The 12901-nt window shown below is 40.5% G+C and overlaps 1 protein-coding gene across 15 annotated transcripts in view; it reads left to right on the top strand.

Annotated features, from left to right (window-relative positions):
• Positions 1–12901, top strand: part of EBF3 (EBF transcription factor 3) — a 152948-nt gene that overhangs the window by 92955 nt on the left and 47092 nt on the right. For 8 of the 15 annotated variants that reach the window (XR_010244053.1, XM_063962209.1, XM_063962199.1 and 5 more), the window contains exons 7-8: positions 2037–2118; positions 11105–11249. Coding sequence is in view for 14 of the 15 variants with exons in the window: in XM_063962209.1 (XP_063818279.1) it covers positions 2037–2118; positions 11105–11249 (227 nt within the window). In the remaining variant the exon portion in view is untranslated. The remainder of the gene's footprint in view (positions 1–2036; positions 2119–11104; positions 11250–12901) is intronic. The other 7 variants (XM_063962210.1, XM_063962200.1, XM_063962206.1 and 4 more) reach the window with 1 other exon arrangement.

A 12901-nucleotide genomic window follows, 5' to 3' on the forward strand; every position in this document is an offset into this window, starting at 1 on the left:
CTCGCAACAGAATGTGTGCTGTATAATTGCAGAGTAGTACTTAGGAGAAATTGGTGGGTGGAATATCAAGTGACTAACTGTATGCTGATGGCATATGGGGTGTCCGTGGCATTGTCTGGACAGATGAGCAGGGGGTTTAAAGGCTCTGATTTCAAAAAAAAATTTTCATTTTGTGTACGACTATGGAAATACAAATACTGTATTTAAATATTGGAACATCAATCTTTTATTATATCCGCTGATAGCTCAAATCCATTCAACTGTATATAATACACAAAGCAGCTCTTCAGTTTCTCTCATTATTTATTCATTTATTAAAAGTCATTTATATAGCACACACTTATTCCATAGCGCTTTACCATACCTTCCAACGTGACCCTTTCCAGGAGGGACAGAATACTCTGCTCCTGGACTTTCCTCTAATGTATGATTGCCATCACCTGTGATGAAACACCTTTCTTATCCATTAACTTGTTCAAAACAGGTGCCGGCAATCACAAATGAAGGAAAAAGTCCAGAAGGCATTGTGTCCCTCCTGGAGAGGGTCATGTTGGGAGGTATGCTTTACAGAAAATATATCAGTCATTCACCTCAGTTCCTGATCCAGTGGAGCTTACAATCTATATTTACTATCACATGGACACACATTCACCCTAGGGTTAATTTATTTTTTTGCCAAAAGACAACTAGTCTACCTGTATATTTTTGGAGTATGGGAGGAAACCGGAGCACCCGGAGCAAACCCACTCAGAGAGAATATACAAACTCCACACCAATGGACCATGACTGGGAATTTAACTCATGATCTCTGTGCTGTGAGGCAGTAATGCTAATCACAATGCCATTCATGCATTAGGATACAGAATACCAAAGAGGTGAGGCAAGTTAAACTCTAATTAAAGAAACCTGAATTCACCAAGTGTGGTCCCTCATTAATTTAAAGCATTAGCTTTAGACCAAACATCATCTAGGCATTTGGTTGACTAATGTTTGTGCACCTGGAGGTCTCTCGGAGGCATAGAAATGTTCATAGTGGCTGCCACTGGTATATGATAACGTTGCTGGGAGCTATAAATTGTCTAAACCCACCCATTTATTCACCCAACATCACATCATCCAAAGTCCTAGCGTTTAGCTACAATATTCAACCACCATAAACAATGTAGCTGACAAGGCATCCTTACTGTGGTATAGAAGTATATATATCGTGCATAATCCATAACTAACTTGAAAATATGTTGTCTGGAACTCCAGGTCTTAGGAGAATCCACTCTGATATAAAAGTGTCTATGCTGCTTAACATTGCCCTTTGCCTTAGAGAATACCTGTATAGCATTATAATATGTCAGTAGTTGGAATGCTCCATGAAATTTAATATGACTTTGAAAAAGTGTTGAAGGAACACTTCAGTTATATATAACACAATGATAACATCCAAGTATTCTACCATTGACAGTTTATAATTTGATAATGCAGGGTCCACCCTGTGGCATTGGTGTACACTGCTGATGTTTCAATGTCAGGACAGGTCAATTATTATCTATTTAGCCAATGTATTTGGGAAATCTAGAACATATAGGGTTCCACAGGTAGTTTATATTATTATTATTATTATTATTATTATTTTAATCAACAAAATGACAGTTTCATCGAAAAATATCAAATTATTATTTGGATCCTTAATTTTATCCCCTTTCATATAGTATTTATCCCTCACATTTTGAATATACTTCTAATTAAACCCTTATCTAGCCCAGTGGAACTAAAAAAAATTCCAAAATGTTTCAATGTTTTATGGGAAATCTATGGAAGTGTTGAGAGTAATTGTTGACGTATTAAAAGAAAAGAAAATGCAATATCTGATAAACGTTATCCCTTCTGCCTACAAGTGTTAGTAAATGTCAAACGCTTCAGAAGTGGTTCAATATGATAGCGGTTTGTCAGATATGTCCTCTTGCTCTGTCCATTTTGTTTGACAGTCTCATATTTGTGACATATTTAAAAGGCTGTTCCTCTCTCTTTCTTTCTTTCCCTAGATTCTTCCTAAAGTTTTTCCTCAAGTGTAATCAGAACTGCCTGAAGAATGCGGGGAACCCAAGAGATATGCGAAGATTCCAGGTACTCTGAGGGAGATGGCCTGGCACTGTGATGCTAATTACACAATAACTTTCCAGTGAAATTCAGTTTTGTTGGTGGAATCGTCAGCTTTAGGGTTTTAAAAGGAGACTTTTTTTTATACTTTAAATTGATGAACTTTTTAGCTGAACTCCCATGCAGTCTGAGATACTCCTGAAGGGAGATGTCCTAATGGAATATTTCATCTTTGTTTTTTTCAAATGTATTGGCGTGGTCATCTAGAATCATCTAGACCCTAAACACCTGGTTATCTGTTAACCAGGATCAATCAGATATCTTTAAGGACTGGTGGAGAATTCAGTCATCTTATGATTGTGATGGCCATACTACATAAGTACAGGCCCTCTTGGGTTCCAGTCATTTGGCATTGTCACCGAGGCACTAAGTAACCTACATGTGGATAAATTCAGCGCTGGTCCCATTACTTGGTACATAAGTCAAGTGGTAAGATCTGCCTGTTAGGGATTTTAGATGTAAGTACTCTGAAGGTGCCTATACACTGGGTGATGTTTTCTACTATCAATATTAACGACCAACGATATTATTGATGGTTGATTTTTACTACACACTGGATGATATCGATGGTCAATTTGGACGATATGGGGAGTATATACATCTATATCATCCAAATTGGCTGGCATGTATAAACGATGATCGTTCAACGATGAACGATTGTGGGCATGCGCATCATTCATCGTTGGTGCATCCACACTGAAAGATATGAACGATTTATCATTCATTTATGAATGATATCGTTCGTATCTTTCAAGATATCACCCAGTGTGTAGGCCCCTTAACAGTAAGCAATATGAGGATCAAATATAAACCCTCTATTTTGCTTATTCTTGTAGCCCCAATTTCCCATGCTGAATGATTAGAACTATGGGTGGCTGATAGTGTAGTTGCTACTTTGATATGGCTCCTATGGTGAGGATGAATGATATCTTATTTCCATACAACACTGCAGAGCTTGGTTCATCTATAATCAATCCACAGCGCGATGTGCTGAGCGAGGGGGAAAGCCGATGGGGGGCCGCTCACTTCACACAACGGTGAAGTGAGCGACCCGCTAGATTGAGCCTGCATGCAGGCTCAATCTAGCATCAGCGATAGCGATGCGCAGGGCCGCGCATCGCTATCGCTGGAGGGCATACACACGGCAGATCCATGCTTAAAATCTAAGCAATCTAGCAAGATTGCTTAGATTTTAAGCACGGATCTCTCCGTGTGTACCCCCCTTTAGGCAAAGGCAAACTAGGCAAATGCCTAGGGCACTTGGTATGCTTAAGCCCAGTACCCACGGGCCGACGCTGGAGAGATGTGTGCTGAGCGAACCGCTCAGCACACATCTCTCCTGCCGCTCAGCACAGCGCGATCTGTGCTGAGCGTGCGGGGGGAGACGGGGGGCCGCTCACTTCACCCAGCGGGTGAAGTGAGCGACCCGCTAGATTGGCCTGCATGCAGGCCAATCTAGCAGCGGCGATAGCGATGTGCGGGGCCGCGCATCGCTATCGCCGAGGGGGCTACACACGGAGCGATCCTGCCGATATTCTAAGCAATCTAGTCAGATTGCTTAGAATATCGCTCCGTGAGTACCCCCCTTTAGGAGCACCAGCAGCTTCTGCTGATTAAAATGATATGCGGCATGCCTATATTCTGTGTTTGACTGCGGCTGTATCTGCATACGAAATGCTATGTTGCAGTGTAGTCCTGGAAATCACTGTAATGTAGCAATTCATATGCAGATATAGCCGCAGTTGCACACAGAATATAGGCATGCTGCATATCATTTTAATCAGCAGAAGTTGCTTGTGCATCCTAGCCACACAGTAATGCAAATAAGATGCATTTTCATAAACAAAAGGCGCCCGATGTTAGCAGAGCTGCCAGCTGAATCATGCCAGGCATCTCCTGCAGAACTAGCGGCGGTGCTAGGGGGCACCAGCCAAAATCTTGCCTAGGGCACCATATTGGTTAGGGCCGGCTCTGATCCTATCTACAGGGGGATCGGTATCAAACTGTGGAGAGAGATAAAGTACCAACCAATCAGCTTTTAAGTGCCATATTACAGGCTGTGTTTAATAAATGACAGAAGCTGATTGGTTGATAATTTATCATTCTCTGTTTTATCTCTTTCCAAGGCTTGATACATCTATCCCTAATACTGTAACTGCAAAGCTCAGAAAGTGTACAGATACATAAGATCAGTCTTTTATTTATGTTGGCTGCCCTTTTCGGGACTTCTATACCTCAGAAGTGGCTGAATTTACTAGGAGTGAAGAGGTTGTGATGTTTTAGCTGCTATGTTTGCATAAAGTGCTTCTGGTGAATTGCAACTACAATCACAACACAACAAATGAGAGAATAGCCACACAGAGCACCTGTGCATTCTTCTCAGGGCTATTAAGATCCTTCAGCGAGATTAGCCTCTTTAGCTCTGAATTAGCACCACTTAAAGGCTGTTTAGCACTGAAGTGGGTACAAGAATAACTTCATAGACCTGTGCTGTGAAAGTGTATTGACACAATAATTAAATCTACCTGCCAGAGGGCTTGCAGATTGAAGAGCATACAGAGACTTCTGCTAGTGATAAGGGAGCGCACCTACAGTCCTACCCGTTCTTACATGGAAAGTTAGCAGTGAACTGGCCAGCAAGTTCTTCATAAGTAACTATATGCACACATACCTCCCAACTGTCCGTCCAGGAGGGACAGAATGCTCTGCTCTTGGACTTCCCTCTTAATGTATGATTGCCATCTCCTGTGGTGTAACACCTTTCTTATCCATTAACCTGTTCAACACAGGTGCAGACAATCATAAATTAAGAGAAAAGTCCAGAAGCAGAGCATTTTGTCCCTTCTGGAGAAGGTCATGTTGCGAGGTATGTGCACAGTCCTGTCACAGGGTACCTAGCCTTGTATCCTCCCTCCTCCCCACTGTGTAGGGGCTAAAGGAGAAACTCTGCTAGAGTAATATTGTTAGACCAATGGTTGTACCATCTTCAGCTGGCCAGCCAGGCCTGCCCTGACCCACTCAATACTCTATTGCATAGGTTCTCAAACTCGGTCCTCAGGACCCCACACAGTGCATGTTTTGCAGGTAACCCAGCAGGTGCACAGGTGTATTAATTATTCACTGACACATTTTTAAAGGTCCACAGGTGGAGCTAATTATTTCACTTGTGATTCTGTGAGGAGACCTGCAAAACATGCACTGTGTGGGGTCCTGAGGACCGAGTTTGAGAACCTGTGCTCTATTGCATGCTTGCGTGCCCAACTTAAGATGGCTCCTCTGTTGCTAATGCAGTTCTTTCTCGAGTTCTAGCTAAATCACTTCCCAATGTGGAGTCAAGGAATAAAAGTAGATATATTGGGATAGATCTGGAAAGTAAACTGATCCTTTAAAGTGGACATAAGTGACCAATGTCTCGCCAGTTGTTGGAGAGCAGTGAGATGAAGACCCTATATATCTCCTTTGTTTTCATTTTCTTGATGTGGTGTAACCTTAGTACCAAGCTAGCAAGTGTCCTTACTTTCCAAGGACTGTTCCAAGTTTTAAAGTTTATTTTCTGTCCTTCGTTTTGTTTGTCATTTCTGTTCTATATGATTTATAGGTTTAGATTTACAGAGAGGGAGTATGTATAAGTACTTTGATGAAAGGGTATAGGATGTCTACCACCTCATGTGACTTACAGTATACACAGTGCATCTTCCATTCCCAGTTCCAGTTTTCCAGGAAATGTACTATATTCAAACACTATCTACTTACTAAGAAAATTCTATGAATGACAGGGTGGGGGGGTTATTTGTTATTATTTACTGTGGCACTACAGTAATTATGAAAGTAATCCACTGTGAGTTGTAGTGGCAGGACCTAAGGCACCACAGTTATTCAGTACAGCATCATTGTCAGGACAGCTGCACCAAAAAACAGCTTTCCTGAGAGCCCTACCACATGTATTTTGCAGGGAACTAGTAGCCGGGGCAGTATTGCTGTGTTAAGTGGGGGGGGGGGGGGGGGGGGGGTGTAAAAATACCTCCTCCAACATTAGGATCTTCAATGTTTGGATGCCGGTGTTGGTCATGTGTCAAATGGCATCCTGACAAGCGGCATTTCATACCGAACCCAGTTTTCACAACCCAGTTAACACATCTGTTTACACATTTTGACACTACTGGTGTGGGCCCCACCTTAACCCTTTGGGAGAGGGATGGCTATAACTAACCCCCTCCCTCCAGTGCCTAACAGTTCCCCAAATACTTACCTTCTGGATGTCATCCGTCAGTGTTTCGGCGCCGGTCTGCCAAGTTGTGTCCAGTCCATCAGGATGCTAAATGCATCCCGTGTGCACAGTGATGTGGAGGGATCTGAATGTATCCCTCTTTGCACTCCGTATCTTCTTCCAATAGGACGTAGAAGGCTCAGTGGGCTAATGTCATCTGTAGATGACGTTAGCTTTCACTGCTAACTTTAAGTTTTTGGAGCTTGATGACATGCCGGGGGAACTAATGGTCAGTGGGTCCATTACATAAAACATACAGAAATGACTGCTTCCGCATGTACAACGGACTCATTCACCTTGATGAATAGTCCCCCCCGTGGTGACACCAGCCAGTGAGAGCAGCCAAGACACACAAGTGGGCCAATGCCCACCTATACTGGTTAATAATCCTAAAACATACATACTGTTTGCATTCTCTATTATGAGGCATGTGCTGTGTCTTCTCCTTTTTTTTGCCTAGCTGTAATTCATAAAGTGCTAACTGCAAGATATAGCTAAAAAAACAAACACAAAAACAAACAACTATTCTTCAAATCACTCCAGTGAGTCTCCATTTCTCATGGATCTCAGCTTCAAGTGCCATTGGTAATATTGATCCATGTGAGCAGAGCAGAAGGTCAAGCCTGGAATGACTAGAAGTCTCCTCTTTTGTCTTGCTGATGGCTGAAAAGAAACATCACTCACAAATAATTCTGCGGCCAGCAGTGGAAGCGCTAGTTAGCAGAGGACAGCAATGGTGGCTTGTAGCTCATCTCCTTGTTTTTCTGTTTTATTTCCATTATTATAGGGAACTAGGCATGATATAAAGGATAAGCAGCACCATTGCAAGCCTGTTTGCTAAGGGTAGTGACCACAAACGAGTTAATGTAGAACAAACGTCTTTTCTTTTTTTTTTGGCTGAACTGTTATTTTCCCCTGGTGACTGACCTATATATAAATTGACACAGCAAAGACAGTCATGCTTTCTCCCTGCCTTATTCCCTGTTTTTCTGTGTGTTTCATGCAGTGTAGAGGGCTAAAAGCAAGCATGCACTTTAGTATGGAAAGCAGGCATCCTGTATTTTGTACAGGATGTCATTTACTATAGCAACGGCTGAACAGAGTCTACCACCTCTGCTGAATCTTCAGCTGGACTTACAATGCTTATTTTTTTTTTTTTCTGTTGTTTGTATTATATTGTTTCATATTTTAATTTTTTACTTTTAATTAGCTGCTTGTTGATGTTAAATTTCCTCAAGCGGTTTTCCAGCTGTGAGAGAACAAATATCAAAGTTTACATGAGGGTGTATTAGGGATGAATAAAACAATTTTAAACACGCATAGCGCCATAATTTCTTCAAACGTAAGAGATTGATCATTATTTGGTACACCATTCAATTTAACACACCGTTTATCCTTTATACCAGAATTTCCCAGCTCCTGTTCTCGGGCAACCATAACAGTGCAAGTTTTCCATATATGCATGTTTTCCATATTACTGACTGACACACAGGTGGTACTAATTATTTTACTTGTGCTTCTGTGGGGAGACCTGGAAAACATGCACTGTTAGCACTGTAATCAGGAAACACTGCTTTGTATAATATAATGCACTTTGACTATCTTTTCGCGTTGTCAGGTGAAAGTGCTATTAGCTCTTTAAGTTGTACACATCAACCACGGGCAGTAGAGGTAGCCATTTTGTAGGCTGGACCAATGTTTAGGAAGGTGTGTCCTATAGTAAATTGCCTCATACTTCAATTGTGTCACTAGGGGAGAAGTATCAAATTTCGGAGAAAGATAAAGTAACAACCAATCAGCCCCTAACTGTCATTTTTCGAAAACAACTGTAACATGGCAGTTAGAGGCTGATTGGTTGGTACATACTCTCTCTTTGCTTTATTTCTCTCCAAGCTTTGATAAATCTCCCCAATAACCTGCTAGTGAATTGATAGCTATATATGGGTTTAGTACACACAGTTGCTTTAGTACGTAGGTGATGTATATGATTATTGGTGTGTTGACACGACTTATGAGCATCTGTGGCAGGTCATAACTACCAGCTTCTTATGTAGTGAAATAGTATATAAAATGCATATGATAACTTCATGTAAGGGCACACCATATAAAATAATGCAGCTCCTATGTTCCAGTACATTGCCTAGCTACTAGTGAGAGTGTGCCACTAATGTTTTTCACACTGCACAAATAACCCGGTATCATGCCAGGTCGACACAGGTCGGTGTGCGGTGTGAAAGGGCCATGGTCGAATTCTCGGGTCGATTGACCTGGTAATTCAACCTGGGAATAAAACAGTGTTGAATACCGGGTCAATGGCATCGTGAATGGGTTCCAAGGGTCGATGCGACCCGGGACCCGTTCACTACAATAGGGAGAGGCAGCACGGAGATGAGCTAATCTCCCAGCACCGCCTCTGCCGACGCTTCCGGCTCTGCCCCTCGCCGCTATGGCAACCGGTTCAGCATATTGCGGGTCGGTAAGCCAGCTGTAAGGGTCCAATGCCGGTTCCCACTCGGGAAGGACTCGTTTCCAATTCTCGGGTGGGATCCGGCATTGGTGGTGTTAAAGGGGTATCAGATAGGCACACAGGGCTATTTTGCATCCTGAAGAAGGAACCTTTATAATTACAGTCTCTCATGTTCATGAAAACAATAAATAAATAAACCCTATTAATGAACATCCAAGCAATCTGAGTTATTTTCAATTCACACAAGGGATATGAGAGTCATTTACAAAAGATGCTCTAAACCCCTAATAGTGTAGAGTAGACCAAAGGCAAAAGTCTACACTGAACTATGGCAGCCAATCAGACATTTGATTTCACTGCCTATTCTCCTACTGTGTACTAGACAGAGGTAATTTCTGATTGGATGCCATAAATGACTCACATTTTAACCTTCTGAGATTACAAATATGTATCAAGTGTCTGTGTATAAATATATATATATATATATATATATATATATATATATATCATTGCTGCTATTCCCTAAATGTAAACTTCCCTTATATTTTGACTCTATTGTATCAATCTTATTACGACAATTTGAGATCTGACCTATCATAATCATTTCCATAGTTCCCATATTAATTAAACTGCACTGGTTATATAAGCCCCACAGACCATTCTGGAAATACGTCAGCATGCGGGTTCATCCGCAAACAGACCTCAATCACGTACAGTCCTCTGCCTAGTTTGGTCCTCAGCACAGAACCATCTCCAGGATGAGTTGCACAATGCGTGTACTGAAGGTGTTACTGGTTAACAAGGTTGTGATGTGTAAGTCGTTGTGTGAAGCAGCTGGAGTATAAGAGTGCCCTATCTATCATTTCTTCTATGGCCGCACTCTGAACCTGGCCAGTAAGAATAGAAGCCTTTCACTCTAACAGAAAGAAGGAAATTCCATTGACATACCAGGGTCAATCACCATCCAAATGAACTTGAGAATGGATACTTTTCATGGCTTGAAAACACTTTCACTATTCATTTTCCATTCAAGCTTTTCATATGCAAAAACATCATTATTGGTTGGTAAATGTAATCATAGAAGTGACAGATGTCTGGAGGGCAATGAGAGTTTTTGATTTTTGTAGATGGGTAAAATGTTTTGATTTGTGGAAGTATTTCCTTAATCAAATATAAGCAGTGGTTTGAACATTTCTGCCCGTGAAGGAAATGCAAACTAACACCGGAATCATTATATTATAAAGTAACGTTTTGGTTAGATCTAGATGGCAAGATATTTTTGTGTTCACTTTGACCCAATCATGTGCTGATTTCACCATAGAATTACTAAAGCCTATGAATAAAAATAATTCCAGCCTTAGCAGTAAATCAAAGTTGCCTACACCCATCACATTTGGGTTTGTTGGTTATCAATCTGGTCATTTTGCAAGCGGGTCTAATTGGCTACACTCAGGATGGGCAGATTTTGCAGACCTGGTGATTTGATGATCACTATATTCCTTATACACTGTGGTCAGCCATTGATGTTGTGCAATATCTTCAATAAGTACAGGAGGATTGTGGTTTAGGGGCATATTTATCATGTTAATTATCGTGATAATTAACATTCTGATTAATCGCAAGCGCCGGAGCAATTCATCATTGCTCCAGCACGGAGCAGCTGATCTCCGTCAGTGCTAGAACTAGTGCACCTGCGTGAACCATGGTTCATGCAGGGGCACAAGCGTCCGGCGGAAGAAGGACAGCGGCAGAGGGATCCAGGAGGATCCCTGATTACAAGCCGGACCTGCTTTCCTTAGGTAAGCAGTGGGAGTGAGGGAGCATTCGCCATCTGTAGATGGCGAATGTTCTTGCAATCAAACTCCAAAAATATTGTATTTTTGGAGCTTAATCATTGAGGTCCGCATACTAGTGTATGGGAACCCCAGGCCAGGTCAGGCGAGAAAGGTAAGCAGGAGATATCTGTGGTATCTTCTACATTACCTTCATGATGAATGGCCCCCAAACTTAATGTTTACAAAAGTAGGTGAAAATGTTAATTTTGTAGAATTTAAGTGATGATGAATATGCCCCATAAACACCTACCACAATTGTCCCAGTTTGGTAATAAATTAATGAACAGCATTGAAGTTTAACCATAGCCTCATAAAAAAAAACCTGTAGATGGATTGTCGCCATAGTGTCTGCTTGTGCTAAATAGAATGTTTTTTGTTTTTCAGGTTGTTGTATCGACAACAGTCAATGTGGATGGCCATGTGTTGGCTGTCTCAGACAACATGTTTGTACACAACAATTCTAAGCACGGAAGGCGGGCTCGCCGCCTTGACCCCTCAGAAGGTACGGCTCCTTCTTATCTGGAAAATGGTAGGCATACATTTACATGTCCTTTTTTTCCTTTGCAATGCTTTTTTTTTTATACATCAAGCTTTATTTTGAATACACTATTACATCTATTTTTCCACCTCTATTCATTGATCAACAGACAGATGGAGATTTTTTTTAGGCCATACAACAAAGGACTTGGAAAAAAATTGAATATTCTAACAGTCATTTTATTCCATTTTACCTTCAGCTGAAATAATTTACAACCAGTAGTCCATTTTTCTCAAATTGTTCATTTTTTTTCTTTTTTTTTAAATTTTTCTTTTTTTCCCAAACTTTTTTATTTATTTTGATATCAGTTTGGTTTTTTTTGCAATTTCTTTTCATTTTTTTACATATTTTTTTTGCTGGTCACGGACGAGAGGTACATTCCAAAGTTTTTGTGAGCATTTGCAAATGGTTGTAAAACACATGACCAAATCTCAAAGGAATTTACTATGAGGTCAACTTCCTGTCACTGGACCCTTGACTTGAACAGCAGATGGGAGTGTGTTCATTATAAGAAATTCAAAGTAAAATTATCTTATGCATGCTACATAACTTTAATTCCATGTGCATATGTGCTTTGTAAATATATAAAAAAAATCAGTTATAATATATAGATATTATTTTTGATATCGGGTTGCTGAAAGATAGGTGCTGAAAGATGCTGATGTGTGGTAATGAAAGAACGAGTAAGCTAGATAAATGGCTTATTACAGCGATAAAAAGAAAAAAAATATAAAGTCTTGATTTGCATAAAACAACAAGATTGAGTAGCTACGATAAGTGTAACATGATGATTTAGATATCAAAATAAGAGCGTGATTTACAATCTGCCACGCTGTGCAAAAATAAACTAATTTGTTTTTCTGCAATAATGACTAAGGTAAAAGAGAACAAAATATAATAATTAGAGGTTGCCATAAACCCAAGAGTCATTATAGTGTGACGTATTGTTTATCCCTTTCATATGAACTGAGGATAGGTGTATGTTTTGCCTAGCAACCAACACTAATGAGGTTCACAATTAAGAAGGTTGGATCCTCTCCCCTAGTCGTCTTCTTCCCCAGGGAGATAGAACTGGCAACATTATAGGCTCAAGTTAGCAAGCTCAGCCCTGTGGTGCTAGGTTTTGGTAGAGGTCCAAGCTCGGCCTCCCTCTAATGAGCTATTATGATCTTAGCAAAACACAAGTATTTATTTTTGTAAGCTGCACAAAAACTATATGACTCTAAGCAGAATTACTCCCCACCCCCTAAAATAAAGAACATTCATTTTAATGTTGCTATGTACATTGTGTATGATATGAAGCAGGAATCGGATTGTCCCGAAGGACAACAGTAGACAATTTTATTTTTTCACAGCTGCAAAGATTTGCGCAGGATAATAAGCTGAACACGGGAAGCACAACTAACTCCAGAATCCTGCAAAAAAATATATATATATATTATTTTTTTATTCTTTTTACTTATTTTTTTTTAGGGCAAAAAATAAAATAAAAAAATATTGTAGCAAGTTACTGTAGATCCTTTCACCAAAGTGTGTGAATGATGACTGCATAGAGCATATTGGTACCAGACCTGGTATTTACCAGCATTCAGTGCGTTTCAAAATTAAAATTCTTTCAAATAAAATGTTGCCTGGAGATCGCC

The sequence above is a fragment of the Pseudophryne corroboree genome, chromosome 3, assembly GCF_028390025.1.
Source record: "Pseudophryne corroboree isolate aPseCor3 chromosome 3, aPseCor3.hap2, whole genome shotgun sequence".
In the NCBI taxonomy this organism is placed as follows: Eukaryota; Metazoa; Chordata; class Amphibia; order Anura; family Myobatrachidae; genus Pseudophryne; species Pseudophryne corroboree.